At 42.8% G+C, this 15,004-nt stretch overlaps 1 protein-coding gene across 3 annotated transcripts; it reads right to left on the minus strand.

Annotated features, from left to right (window-relative positions):
• Window positions 1-601: 601 nt before the first annotated feature.
• Window positions 602-14,948, minus strand: ANKRA2 (ankyrin repeat family A member 2). Of its 3 annotated transcripts, none has more exons than XM_084800649.1 (9): window positions 14,600-14,948; window positions 10,070-10,450; window positions 9,178-9,336; window positions 6,760-6,825; window positions 3,391-3,488; window positions 2,789-2,914; window positions 2,256-2,322; window positions 1,652-1,732; window positions 602-1,122 (listed from the first exon to the last, which is right to left on the minus strand). In XM_084800649.1, the coding sequence occupies exons 2-9, from the start codon at window positions 10,356-10,358 to the stop codon at window positions 1,067-1,069; spliced, it is 942 nt and encodes a 313-aa protein (XP_084656775.1). In that variant the 5' UTR covers window positions 10,359-10,450; window positions 14,600-14,948; the 3' UTR covers window positions 602-1,066. The 3 variants fall into 3 exon arrangements, with proteins under 3 accessions (XP_084656775.1, XP_084656774.1, XP_084656776.1); XM_084800648.1 differs by having other exon boundaries at window positions 14,451-14,948; XM_084800650.1 differs by lacking the exon at window positions 14,600-14,948 and having other exon boundaries at window positions 10,057-10,283.
• Between the last annotated feature and the right edge of the window lie 56 nt (window positions 14,949-15,004).

Here is a 15,004-nt window from a genome sequence, read left to right on the forward strand (position 1 = left end):
TTGCTGGACATGATGATTGCAGCACCCCCTCCCGCAAGCATATGGCCCCTGTCGGACAGAAGCTAGTTTGCATATAACTCAGCCATTTCACCTAACATGGCTGTAATACAGATTTTTACAATTTTATGTGTATGAGTATCTGCCTGCATGTTTGTATGGGCACTGCATGCATGCAGCAGTGGCTACACATACCAGAAGAGATCCCCTGAAACGGGAGTTATAGATTTGTGAGCTGCCACATGGGTGCTGGAGACCAAACCCCAGTCCTCTGCAAAGGCAGCGTGTGATCTTAAGAACCAAGGCATCTTTCCAGCCCCCTTAGTTCTCTTTTGCTCATATTATCCAGATCAGTGGCTTACAGCTGATATAATATCCATTTCTCAAATGAAGGGGTTTAAGTCAATCAAGTCCTGAGTCAGTGAAATCACTGTCTAGTCCATGGCCCTCTCAAACCCACTTATCAGAGAAAAATATTCTAAAGGTACTTCTAGAAATGACCATCAAATGAATGAATCTTTGTTGATTGATCTGCAGAACAGAATGTTACAATGACCATCTCGAAGGCATCTGTGACAAGCATATAATCAAAGAGCTAGAATGCTAGTAGACAGAAAAAGTATTTTATTTTATTTAAACATGATATTGTAAACCATCACACTGTGTACTTTTTAATTCAACAAGAACATTATTTTCCCCCACAGACTTACAATAAGCCCTGTGCAAAGTCAAAGAGTTAATCAAAGAGTAAAGATGAACAAGGTGGAATTTTCTCAAAGTGTCAAATTGTGGTACTTAATACAAAGGCATATAACCACCGGTACCAGAAAAGTTTACATGCAATAAAACATTAATTTATAATTTTAAATATATAGTAAAACACATTTATTTTAAAAACATTAGGATTAATTTTATTATAAACCAGTAAATTATCCAGAGGGATATTTATTAGAACTCAATAAAAACCACCAGCACTGCAACTGAGGTAAAACGTACACGTAAACAAACTACTGCCTACACGGACCGGGGAGCGAGGAGCTGGCAGACGGCACCTCTGAGGGCTGCTGTGTCACTCCTTGATGCTTTGGAGCAGCTTCAGCAGGTGTGACTCAATGGCCTGTTGAACTACAAAGACAGGTCATCAAGGCCTCGGCACAGAAACAAAGCAAAACCAAACAAACCAAAGGCCAGTCTATAAATTCAACTTAGCTCTGGTGTTCTATAAAATGAGATATTTCTAAGTGGGACTGATTCGTAGTGTGAGGACAGTATGTGCCAATTACTTTAAAATTAAAGCTATTTCTAACTCAGCCACTGCCCAGGCTTCTCTGTTCTCTATGCTGAGGTACTATTACAGAGTACAGTGCTGTTACATAAATATGTTTTTATAGAAACATTTTTAAAAAATCTTACAAATACTGCCTGCTTTCCTTCCAGTAACTATTTGAGTTTATTTTTTTTTAAAAGTACACTAAATGAACCCATTTCTCAGCTCTACAGGGATCTGTTTACTTTGTGCTCCATTAAAGCATATGCCTGCAGTTAGGATAATACCCTGTTTTATGTATGAAGGCAATTAAAGAGCTTTGGGCCACTAGCCTTTACCATAAGTAAGGCTTTGCTAAACGAAGCCTGAGAGCTCTAAGGTACTCACCACCTCTATAGCCCAAAGCCACAGCTAAATCCATAGAATTATATCCGGAGTCTGTTTCAATTGTTGGGTCAGCTCCGTTTTCTGTATCAAAACAGAAAAACCCATATCAATAAAGTGACAATGAGAATGCCTGGCTATTGCTGCTCTCAGGCAATGGCTCAACAGACCTTTGACCAACGTGCTCTCACAGAGGCCTGAGCACAGGGGAAGACACCCCAAACACCCCTAGCACAGCTCAAAGTCATATATGGCCAGACAATGGCTATGCAGGAAGATACTGCATCCAGAGAACAAAAAGAGCGGAGTCAAAGGTGAGCCCAGATGTGTGAAGAAGGGCAACAGCTGCATGTGCAGAGGTGGGGTATGGTGGAACTGCCTCTCTCAGGCAGGGGTGTGGGAGCTGCCTCTCTCAGGCAGGGGTGTGGGAGCTGCCTCTCTCAGGCAGGGGTGTGGGGGAGCTGCCTCTCTCAGGCAGGGTTGTGCTAACGGGAACCCACATGACAGCTGGGTAACGACACCTGACAATATGTACACTCTTCCTAACAGGAAATACTTAAAAGAAACACACAGCCTCTTCCAAGTCAGGGCTGCAGTCACTGCTTACCTAGCAGCATCTTCACGCACTTCACGTGGTTCCCATGGACGGCGTAGAGCAAAGGTGTCCCTCCATTCTGCGGGAGGAAAAGGTCGTCAGCATGTCCCAGTGAGCAAGAGTCAGCCAAATGCTGCTAAGGAACTGGGCATGTAAAAGTAGTTTAAAATAATATTAATATTTGTAAAAAACATTTAAATCCCAAGCAATAATTGAATCTATGACATTAACTTGCTCATCCCAAGTAAGTACGTTTTTTCTTTCAAGGCCTTAATAAAGCTTATATCTCCCTGAAATCAATTAAATCCTAAAACATATTACAATAATTATATTTATTTAATTTTTTTGAGGCAAGGTTTCAAGTAGTCCTGTGGCCTTGAAATAGCCACAAACCAAAGATGATCTTGCGCTTCTGAGAGCGCATCTCTTGAAAGCGGTGTACCTCACCATGTGATTTATGAGGCACTGGGATCAAACACAGCACTTCAACTACTGAGGCACAGCCCTTTGTCACAGCAGTTTTATTCTCAATGTTGTGGACTCACCCAGTCGTACTCGTTTACATCAACTCCACAGTCAAGCAGCATTTTGACAATATCCGTGTAGCCTTTACTACAGGCCAACGACAGGGCGCTTTCTCGGCCTTTTCCTAAAAGCTGGGGATCCGCACCCTGTCATGGGAGTGAACATAAAGGACTTTCAATTAATTGACATGAGAACACTTGTCCCTGTCACTATGATTGCAGTTTAGCCCTGAGGCCAGGCCATGTTCTAGGGCTAATACAGAAATAACAGAAATGTGATACACGTGCTTGTTACCAAACTGCCTGATGCCTGCCTCCTCCCTCCCCACAGCTGCCTCCTTCACTGTGGAGAAAGTCCCAGCTCCTCCCAGAAGCCTTTGCACTGGGACCTGTTGACAGTCTGCTCCACTCAGAGGGGCTGGACATCAGCTGCTTCTCACTGCGTGGCCTAAGATTGTCATTGCTTTCCCAGCTAGGCCCAGGCGCCATGGGAATGTTAAAGACATGACCTATTTTGTACCTTTCATCTTTATGTCTAGCTAGATGCAGATGCAAACGCTGCACCAGAGACGTAACTGAGCTTAAGCGACAGCACATTCACATTTTCTGAGCATTTTCCTTACGTTCTGAAGCAGGAACTCTACCACGGCTATTTGCCCGTGTGCTGCAGCCCACATCAGGGGAGTAAATCCTTCTTCATCCGTGTGATTGATAACATTTTCTATTTAAAAGAAAAGCAATTTTTAAAAAAAGATTTATTTATTACATATACAGTGTTTTGCCTGCATGTTCTCTTGCCCTCCTGAAGAGGGGACCAAATTTCATTATAGATGGTTGTGAGCCACCATGTGGTTGTTGGGAATTGAACTCACGACCTTTGGAAGAACAGACAGTGCTCTTAACCTCTGAGCCATCTCTTCAGCCCTCTCCAAGAAAAGCAATTTTTGTGATCTAATTAAAACCACATATGATTTTGAAACCACTGGTATTCTAAAAACTTATAACTCAATGAAGTTCAGTGAGCTTTTGTTTGAAGTCTGAATGTCCTGTTGCCACTTTCAGGCTGGGCATGTTAAAATGTGCCGCACTGTACAAACCTGGGCCCATAGACCACGTTCTTTAACGAGTAAGCACCACACACAGTATCATGTTAGCTTCAGGGCTGTCATCATTGGTCTTGGGGACAGGAGATCCAAGACAGAATTCTGGCTTTCATTTTCTAGTGGGTGGTTCTGGCCAAGTGACTTAATTTCTGCTAAACACAAATTAGTAGCGTGCTTATCTGGACACGTAGATGAGAAGATCACAACAAAACGATGTGTGACAGCCCTTAGCATTACCTGAGTGTACACTTAAAGCTTCAGCATCGGGCGCAGGCTGCCTTCCACCCTGGCTAGCATGGCTGCCTGCGGTTTTCCTCCATTCGTGCAGTTGCTAGCGTACTATGAAGACGAGAGAACCTCAAACACTGTCACACAATTACAGCGTCAACTGCACTTTATTCTCTAAATGTAGCCTAAGAGTCATGAGCCGCACAGCTCCCGACACTTAGTTAGCAGGCTGAACATGAAAGTTCTACTTTTAAGCTGGGTGCGGGGTCGTACATCTTTAATCTCAGCACTCAGGAGGCAGAGGCAGGTGGCTCTCTGTGGCTTCCCGCCAGCCTGGTCTACAGAGTGAGTCCAGGACTGCCAGGGATACACAGAGAAACGCTGTCTCAGGGGAAAAAAAGAATAAAGTTGCACTTTTAAAAAACCATTTATATTTTAAAGTTGTGTGTATGTAGGTTGTGTGCGTGTATGTGAGTGTAGGTGCTGTGAAAACAAGAGGCATCAGAGCCTCCTTGGGCTACAGGTGGGTGTAAATTACCTAATGTGGATGCTGGAAATCGAACTTGGGTCCTCTGCAGGAGCAGCACCAGCTCTTAGGTTCTGAACCGTCTCTCCAGCCCCCGACACTTAGGGGCACTACATTGTTGCTGCAGAGCATCTGGGTTCCCAGAACCCACACGGATTGCAACCATCCTAACTCCACTTCCCAGTTTTAACCTCTCAGGCATCAGGTATACAAATGGTGCACATGCACACACAGGCAAAACATACACGCACACGTTTAAAAAAAAAAGATCTTCAGTATGCTTTAGTGGACAACTGTCCAAAATATTAAATGAAAAAAAAAACCCACATTGCAGTGTATGTAGTATTTTCTTGCTGTGAACCTAATAAAAGCACATACATATTCTAAAGTATAACCCTAAATGGGATTTTTTTTTCTAGAAAAATTTCCTGAAAATACAAAAAACTCACAATGTTTGGAGAAAAGTAAAGAAAGCTAAAACTTACTTTCTTTCTTTCTTTCTTTCTTTCTTTCTTTCTTTCTTTCTTTCTTTCTTTCTTTCTTTCTTTCCCAGACAGGGTTTCTCTGTGTATCTCTGGCTGTCCTGGACTCACCATGTAGACCAGGCTGGCCTCCAGCTCACAGGGATTCACCTGCCTCTGCCTCCTGAGTGCTGGGATTAAAGGTGTGTGCCATCACGCCCTACTCCTTTTTTTCCTATTTTAAAATCAAGTGATTTTACTTGTATGGGTGTTGTGCCTGTGTGTATGTACGCATACTACATGTGTACTGGTGCCCTTGGACGCTAGAAAAAGGGCATCAAAGCCTCTGGACCTGGAGTTACAAATGGGTGTGAGCTGCCATGTGGGTGCTGAGAACTAGACTTGGGTCCTTTGGAAGAATAGCCAGTGATTTTTTTTTTAAATTACTTTTATTTTTTACAGGTGAATTCTTTTTTTAAAATTTTATTAATTTATTCAGATTACAACTCAATTGCCATTCCATCACTTGTATCCTCCTATTCCTCCCTCCCTCCCGCTTTCACCCTATTCCCCTCCCCTAGGTGTATGACCGAGGGGGACTTCCTCCTCCACTATATGGTCATAGGCTATCAAGTCTCATCTTGGTATCCTGCTTATTCTTTCTCTGAGTGCCATCAGGCCTCCCCACCAAGGGGAGGTGGTCAAATATGGAGCAGCAGAGTTCATGTCAGAGTCAGTCCCTGCTCTCCACATAACTGGGGAGAATGTCCTGTCCATTGGGTAGATCAGAGTAGGGGTTCGATGTTTACTATTGTATTTTCCTTGGTTAGTGCCATAGTTTGAGCAGACCCCTCTGGGCCCTGATCCACCCATCATGATGTTCTTCTGGTAGGTTTCTAGGACCCTCTGGGTCCATCTATTTCCCCATTCTCCCATGCTTCTCTCACCAAGAGTCCCAATGGGATGTCCTCCCCCTCTATCCCACTTTCATGATAAGTGAAGACTTTCATGGGATGTGCCCCTTGGGCTAGTGTCCAGATATAAGTGAGTAAATACCATTTGAGTCTTTCTGCTTCTGGGTTAACTCACTCATTATGATCATTTCTAGTTCAATCCATTTGTCCACAACTTTCGGGAATTCCTTGTTTTTTATAGTCCATAGTGTAAACGTACCACAGTTTCTTTATCCATTCTTCTCCTGGGGGACACTTAGGCTGTTTCCAGGTTCTGGCTATTATGAATAATTCATATTATTATGAATAATAGCCAGTGCTCTTAACCTCAGTGCCATCCAAGAGCCCCTCATTTTTGCTTTTTGTTTATTTTGTTTTTGGTTTCTTGAGACAAGGTTTCTCTGTGTACATTTATATATCATTTATGCTGTCTAGGAACTCACCTTGTAGACCAGGCTGGCCTCAAACTCACAGAAATACTCCTGCCTCTGCCTCCCGAGTACTGGGATTAAAGGCATGCATAACACCACCCAGCAAGCCTCAAATTTTATACTTTGTATTACTTAAACTTTTCCTTTTTGCTATTCATTGGGTTATGTGTTTGGTGAGATTATACAACTTCTTTTGTCCTTATAATTTCCTATATAAAAATAAAGCAAACTAACAATTCTAAAAAATTCAAAAAATATTTAAAATATAACACTTAAAACTAGGTCATTACCTTGTTCAATACGGGTAGCCAGGTAGAGCATCTCTCCCTGAGCTGCCAACTGGTGAACAGACAAAGCTGAAACAAATATAATGATAAAATTCTTCAAGTGCATCTTGTGGGCAACAGCTACTGTCCCATGGTGAAGCCGGTTTCTTTTCCAAAACAAACACCATCATTTTATCATTTATGCCTAACAAAGTATCCTAATATTACGGATCATATTCTCTGAGAACTGAATCATGTAATAATATAACATAAGCAAGCTATTTTTTTTAGTAAAATTTCCAAAAGAGTGATTTAGGTACTTAAATTTTAAAACGCTACTTCTGATTCCAAACTTCTGAAGAAAGTCCCAAAAGACACAACAGCATTCCTTTCAGTTTTCTTAGTGATCCCACTGAAGACTAACTTGCTTTTCCTGAGAGGGTCTCACCATGTTGCCTAGCCCAAAGCTGAACATGGAGGCTCAACTTACTGAGCAGCTGGAACTACAGGATGCACCATCATCGTTCCTAGCCATTCAAACTCTAAATACAGTTTTGATTTTAAAGATTTATTATTATATATATGGTGCTCTACCCGCATATATACCTGCACGCCAGAAGAGGGCACCAGATCTCATTACAGATGGTTGTAGAGCCACCATGTCGTTACTGGGAATTGAACTCAGGACCTTTGGAAGAGCAGTCAGTGCTCTTAACCTCTGAGCCATCTCGCCAGCCCCAATACAAATATTTTTAAAATTTTATATAAGTGAGTATTTTGCCTGAAGTATCCACAGAGGCCGAAGTGGTCTTAGGTCTCTTCTATCCAGAGTCACAGGGGGTTGACAGCCACTATGTAAGTGCTCAAAGCCCAACCCATGTCCTCTGCAAGAGCAGCCAGTGCCCTTTACCATTGAGCCATCTCCCCAGTCCCCTAAATATTTTTGTTTTGAGGTTGGCTAGGTTTTCTTAGCATTAGGAATGAGTTCATAAATAGAAAAGTGGCCTTGCAAAAAAAAAAAAAAAAAAAAAAAGACTGCCTCGCTATGTAGCCCAGATGGCCACATAGACTCCTGATCAGCCTGTATCAGTTTCCTGGGTTCTAGGATTAGAGGGGTGACCACCAAGGTGGGTGAGAATAAATTTATGAGTGGAGGGTTAGTTGAAGCTAGTTAGCACATTAATGCTGGCTGGCTGATTAAGCACTTTTAGTCATAACATGGGAGACAGTCTCTAGCTTTTTATTTTTCTCAGCAGAGAAAATGGCCCCTAGGTGAAATTAGAATGCTAGGGGAAGACTCCTCCTGGCTCAAGCTGCTACCGTATGCAGTTCTAAAGTCTGGAGGGATTTAGGATTCCCAAAGTAAAGACCAAGATTTGGCCAGGCTTTAGACTACATTTACATTTACAGTGTAGTTTCAAATGTAGTTGCTATCATCGAATTTTTGGCTGGTTTTCTCTCATTCAAATACTCATGCTTCCTTGAAGAGTTGTTAGCTGAGGTAAAGGAACTTTATATCCTATATAATGACTTTACTTCAAAGTGTTTAAAGGATGGCTTCATGTTTATATTATATACTAATGAAACGTTTCAGTAGAAAATATTTAGCTTTTAGTACAGAATTCTTTCTTTCTTTCTTTCTTCCTTCCTTCCTTCCTTCCTTTCTTTCTTTCTTTCTTTCTTTCTTTCTTTTTTGGTTTTTCGAGACAGGGTTTCTCTGTAGCCTTGGCTGTCCTGGGCTCCCTTTGTAGAGCAGGCTGGCCTCGAACTCACAGCAATCCCCCTGCCTCTGCCTCTCCAGTGCTGGGATTAAAGGTGTGCGCCACCACACCTGGCTCTTTTTTTGTTTTTTGAGACAGGATTTCTCTCTGCAGCCCTGGCTGTCCTGGAACTCGCTCTGTAGACCAGGTGAAGTTCAAGGCGATCCACCTGCCTCTGCCTCTGTGAGTGCTGGGATTAAAGGCGTGTGCCACGAGACCCAGCCACAAAACCATTTCTTTTTTTTTTTTTTTTCCCGAGACAGGGTTTCTCTGTGTAGCCTTGGCTTGCCCTCGCTTTGTAGTCCAGGCTGGCCTTGAACTCACAGCGATCCACCTGCCTCTGCCTCCCGAGTGCTAGGATTAAAGGCGTGCGCCGCTGCCACCACCACCAGGCTTAAGCATTGCTATCTTAATTTACTAAAAAAAAAAAAATGCACAGTAACTCATATCTTTATGGTAAAACTATAAATGTTTTAATAATATTTCAAACTATGTTTATACTCAGATATAACCAGAAACATTCAAACATAAAAACACTTGAAAACGTTTCAACTTATTAAAATGATTAATGTATCACTTAAGTTTTCAAAACTAGAATATTTATTTAGTGAAACTAATATTTCAAACACAATCTCCCAATCTGCAATTGCATTAGTTGATTACACTCTTAGGGTATACTTACAATTCGCCAACAGAGGTGTGGTAGAGACTTCATTTCCCCTGTGCTTGTTGGTTAAAGTCGTTGACTGTTTTATGGGTGAGAAATGTTTTGTTGTGGAGGGGGTGTAGACGTGCCGTACTTGAATTCCGGGAGAAGGTGATGTATGGATATTGCACTCAGCTAAGTAAAACAAATTAAAATAGTAGTTTAATGACAAAGCATTATTCTAAATGTGTCAATGTTCACATGGAAAAAAATGTATGAGGCTTAACAGCGTTGGTTCAAGTGTTGATCAGGTGATATTAATTTTACATTAGTCTATACTACTACAATGTAAGTTCTTCAAAGAAAATTATTAATCTTGATCTGAGACTAGTTTTAATAGTCAACAGATCATTACAAAGTAACTTTATAGCATGCTGACAGACCATTGAATTACAGTATTAGAAGCTGACGTAAATTAGTCACGAAACAGGAAATGTGTAACTAATTTTGAAAAAGGGATATTTATCTATTATTTTAAAAGATACAACTAATTAACCTAGTTAGGTTAATTGTAATAAAAATCAGGAGAGGATTTTATAGATTGGTTTTACTGATGTTTGAGACTGGGTCTCACTATGTATCCTTGGATGCCCTGGAACTCACTATGCAGATCAGGCCAGCACTGAACTCACCTGCCTCTTCCTCCTGGGACTAACTAAAGGCACGCGCAACTACACCCGGCTTAGACAAGGATTTTTTTTTTTTTTAATCAACAGAAACTTAATGTTGGTTTCTGTGAGATTCTCGAAAATCCTTTTAAAAGATGACTTTCAAGCTTTTCCTCAGCTCTGAATCTCATGATAGAGAAAAACAGAATGAAATCAGCCAAATGAAAGTGAATGCAGGGAGTTGTACCATAACTTTCAACCTTTAAATAGGACAGATGCCACCTCCAGGTCAGAGTTAACTTGATCTTGAATGTTTTTACTATCCTCTTCATTTAAGGACTTCACAAACCGAGAACACACGTTCATATCAAATCGGTTTGGCAGGATGAACTTCATTCCCATGGCTACACCCTGAGCTGACCCTTCGTCTGAGCTTGGGTCCAGCTGGTGCTCTATCTTGATGTCTGGCATGCCAGAGAGACTGTAGTTGCTGGGACACTCTTCCATCATCAGCTGGGCCCCAATGTCCAGATTTGCAGATGTAGCCATGGTTTCAATAATTAAAACATTTCTTCATGATTTCCTCTTGGTTTTTCAAGGGTGTTTTCCAGTATATTCTTGGAATTGGGATAGTAAAATACCTGAAAGAAAAAAATAGAAAATTTAAGGTAGCATATTAACGTATATATATGTATGCATGCAATCATTTTCAACTTTGCATCCAAACTGTGCTCTCATAAGCCCCCTTATATAGCAGAGAGTACACCATATTTAGAGGTAGGTAACCTGCCTATGAATCCAAGCTTTGCTAATTATTAGCTGTGTGATGTGTACAAGTTACCAAACCTGAGAAAGTCTCATTTGTAAAATGAGAGGCTGCCTTTAATTTACAGGATCCTGGAAAGGATGAGGGAAGTATGGAACGCCCCAATACTATGCTGCAACACATTTCAGTAGTTTCTCCCCTTTCCTATATTTGACTATTGCCATATGTTTAAAGATCTGCCTACCAAAAAATAACCCTTTATATTAAAACAGTAAGCCATTATTTGAGATTCATTTTTGAAAATGTCGTTTCTGTAAGAGGTTTTCAGTTTGAGCTGAGATATAACCAACTTGTGGCCTAGTTAATTAACACTGTTTTCTATAATACCCATTATTCAGACAGTGAAGCACCTTACAAAATTTATTTTAATAATTAGTTATTATGGGCTGGAGAGATGGCTCAGAGGTTAAGAGCACTCACTGTCTGCTCTTCCAGAGGTCTTGAGTTCAATTCCCAGCAACCACATGGTGGCTCATAATCATCCATAATGAGATCTGGTGCTTCTCCTAGCCTGCACACACACATGCAGGCAGAACATTGTACACATGATAAATCTTTTAAAAATTAGTTATTATACTTATTTATTTTGTTTGCATGTGTGTGGGAACACACAGGCCACAGCATGCATGTAGAAATCAAGGGGAAACATTTCAGGAGCTGGTTGTCCCTTTGATTATATGTGTCTCAGAAACTGAACTCAGGTCACCAGGCTTGGCAGCAAATGACTTTGGCCACTAAGCCATCTCTTTGGCCTTTACAAAATTTATGTTTGAAGAATTAAAAGAATATTTATCAGCTTCTGTGCAGAGTAAGCACAAATAGCTTGATATAAGTTTTAATGAAAAGTAAAATATATAGATTATGGGTTGGCATCACAGGATATGTGACAATCCCAAACACACAGGCACTTGAAACAGGGAGAAATGAACATCCAGTTAATTTTTGTCATTTGACAGCACATGGCACCTTGGACATTTTGAAAGGGTACTGAGTGTGTGATGCAGATTTACGTGGAACTAAAAGAGAAAAGTGAATTGGTGCCATATGCCACTGTTCAGGGTTTTAGAACCAATTCAAAAAGGGGAGGCAGTGGCAGGCGGATCTCTCTGAGTTCGAGGACAGCCTGGTCTACAAAGTGAAGTCAAGGACAGCCAAGGCTACACAGAGAAACGCTGTCTTGAAACAAAACAAAACAAAACAACAAGCAAAACCAATTTTCAAAAGATTGATTCTGCTGAGGGTGGTGCAGCCCTGGAAAGCAGGAGCACCAGTCTTCCCCACAGACAAGCACACCAACAGGTTATGCAATACTAAATAGCAATGCCCTAAAAACACAGTGTAAGTAACATTATGCAAGCCAGATGTGGTGGTCGGTCATCTCTTTATTCGAAGCACTTGGACGGCAGAGACAGTGGATGTCTGTGAGTTTGAGGCCAGCCTGTACTACACAGTAAGTTCTAGGACAGTCAGAGCTCATAATAGAGAACCCTTTCTTAAAAAAATTCCTTAAAGAAGCCAGGCGGTGGTGGTGCACGCCTTTAATCCCAGCACTTGGGAGGCAGAGGCAGGTGGATCACTATGAATTTGAGGCCAGCCTGGTCTACAAAGTAAGTCCAAGACAGCCATGGCTACACAAAGAAACCCTGTCTCAACCCTTCCCCGCACCGCCCCCCCACCAAAAAGAAGGAAAAAATTCCTTGGGCTGGGCAGTGGTGGTGCACGCCTTTAGTCCCAGCACTCAGGAGGCAGAGGCAGGCAGATCACTGTGAGTTCAAGGCCAGCCTGGTCTAGCTACACAGAGAAACCCTGTCTCAAAAAACCAAAAGAAAAAAAAAAAGAAAAAATTCCTTAAAGAAATATTGATCCTTATTACAATCTTCTGAGTAGAATGGACAGGTAATTTATACACACACACACTTTTTCCCCCAAGACAGGGTTTCTCTGTGTAGCCTTTGGTACAAAGACTCGCTTTGTAGACCAGGTTGGCCTCGAATTTACAGCGATCCGCCCAAGTGCTGGGATTAAAGGCGTGTGCCACCACACCCGGCCGGGTAATGATATTTATCTCAGTGGAAAAGGAAAGCTCCTGAATCCTGAGGAATATCCAACTCTACCAACTCCATCACTGCCGTCAGTAAATAAGCATCAGTAAAAGAACCCAAAACTTCCAGGGGAGAGATGAAGACACACTGTAGTTACAGGAAGTATCCGCTGTCAAAGTCGTTACATTTTGTTGGAAGGCAACACTGAGCAAAGCTAGTTCAGTGACTAGACAAGCGCACAGTGTGGCTGTTTCTAAGAACCATGTCATCTAGGTATCTGGTGGGTTGAGTGCGGCTCCCGGCACACCCCACCTCCCGCTCCCTGAGGATGCAATGCCATGTGTGTTTTTTAATGCTTGTTCGATATTCTCTTGAAAGCTTCCTTTCAAGCTCCCGTTAAGGGGGAAAATTGGCAGATGGTGTCTTTTTGAGACAAGGTCTCACTTTGTAGCTTTGGCTGGCATTGAGCTCGCTATGAGCTGGCTGGCCCAAAAGGATGGCTGTTCCTTCCTGTGCCTCTGCAGTGCAGAGATTAAAGGTGTGCACCACCTCACCTGGCTAAGGCCACTCCTGGGAGTGACTGCACACAAAACTACCTGGTGCTCCATAGATAGTTTCTGACTTTAATTTCAATTTTTTGTATTTCTTCCTCACATTTTCTAATTGGGCCTGGTATCTTATTCTCAGCATCTACTAATTAGATGCGCTGGATATGCAAATCATGAGTTCCCCAAGACTCAATCATTTATAAAATGTTGTTAAAATAGTCATCTGTTCTTTTATTATTATTAATTTATTCACTCCACATAAGTCATAGCCCCCTCCCTCCTCTCCTCCCAACCTCCCTTTCCCCTCCCCCTTCCCCTATTCCTCAGAAAAGGGGAGCCCCCCCTACCCCACCCACCCACCCTAGCTCATCAAATTGCATCAGGACTGAGTGTGTTCTCTTCCCCATCAGGGAGAAGTGATCCAAAAGCAGGCACCAGAGTCCAAGACAGAGACAGCACTGCCCCCTCCCCTACTAGTGGGCCCACATGAAGCCTGAGCCAGTCATCAGCCACATAAATGGGACCTCAGGAAACTGAAAAGCCTCTGTCAGGGAACGGACATTGTCAATAGAACGAAAAAGCAGTCTTACAGATTGGGAAAAGATCTTCACCAACCCTACCTCGGACTAATAAAGGGCTAAATAAAGAGTTCAAAAAATTAAACACCAACAAACAAAATAACCCAACTCAAAAATGGGGCACAGAGCTAAACAGAGAATTCTCAACAGAGAATGAGAGGCTGAGAGATGAACTTAAAGAAACATTCAACGTCCTTAGTCATCAGGGAAATGCAAATCAAAACGACTCTGTGATATTTTACACCTGTCAGAATGGCTGAGATTAAAAAAAAAAAAAACTCAAGTGACAGCACATGCTGGCGCGGATGTGGAGACAGGGGAACATTCCTCCATTGCTGGTGGGAGTGCAAACTTGTACGATCGTTTTGGAAATCAATCTGGCGCTTTCTCAGAAAACTGGGAATGGCTCTACCTCAAGTCCTGTAGCGGGCATTGCGGTCCCTATAGAGCAAGCCAGTGTTTCAATACACTGAATTACCAGTCTTTGACGGGAGAACAAGCAAGCGTTTGAGGGGACGCTTTATCTAGATTCTAGAGAGAAGCAAAGACTGTTGATACGCCAAAACCTGAAGCACAGGCGAGGGGGAAAGCGGGTGACAGACAAGAGGTGACGAGAACGAGTTAAGAGAACGGGTGGGAAGGCTCACCTGCCAGAGCCCTGGGAAGGGAGCGTCTAACGTAGGCAGTGGGCACAGTCCCCAGTGGAAGCTAATCGCAGGGGCTCCGCGTCTTTCCTAACTCTTGAAATTGTCCAACGAGGGGAGGAAGGTGTAATACAAAATAAAAGACGTCTCACAGGCGACAGGTGTCCGGGCGGGCGTTCCCGCTCTGTCGCTTCGGGCTGAAACCCGCTCTCGCCCGGCGAGCGGATCAGGGGGACAGGGACAGGTCCGATGGGTGGCACGAGCACCCAGACCGCGGAGGAGGCTCGGGCCTGGCAGGGCCAACTGCGGATCGGTTCAGATCCTCAAACCTGGCCTGATTCGGGCCGAGACGTCACTTTCTATTCTTTTCTTCTTCTGGGAAAAGGCCAGAGCGTTCAGCGAAAGCAAGGGCACTTCCAGGGATTTCTTTGCGCTCCGCAGCCCCTTCGGAGAAGTAAGGGTCACCTCAGTTCCGGGTCACCAGAGGAAGGCCTTGGGCCCCTCCCCGACGGCTCCGCCCACCAGGGCACCTTCTTAAAGCTCTTGATTGCGCGACG

Source organism: Acomys minous (assembly GCF_964271855.1).
Source record: "Acomys minous genome assembly, chromosome: 11".
NCBI lineage: Eukaryota > Metazoa > Chordata > Mammalia > Rodentia > Muridae > Acomys > Acomys minous.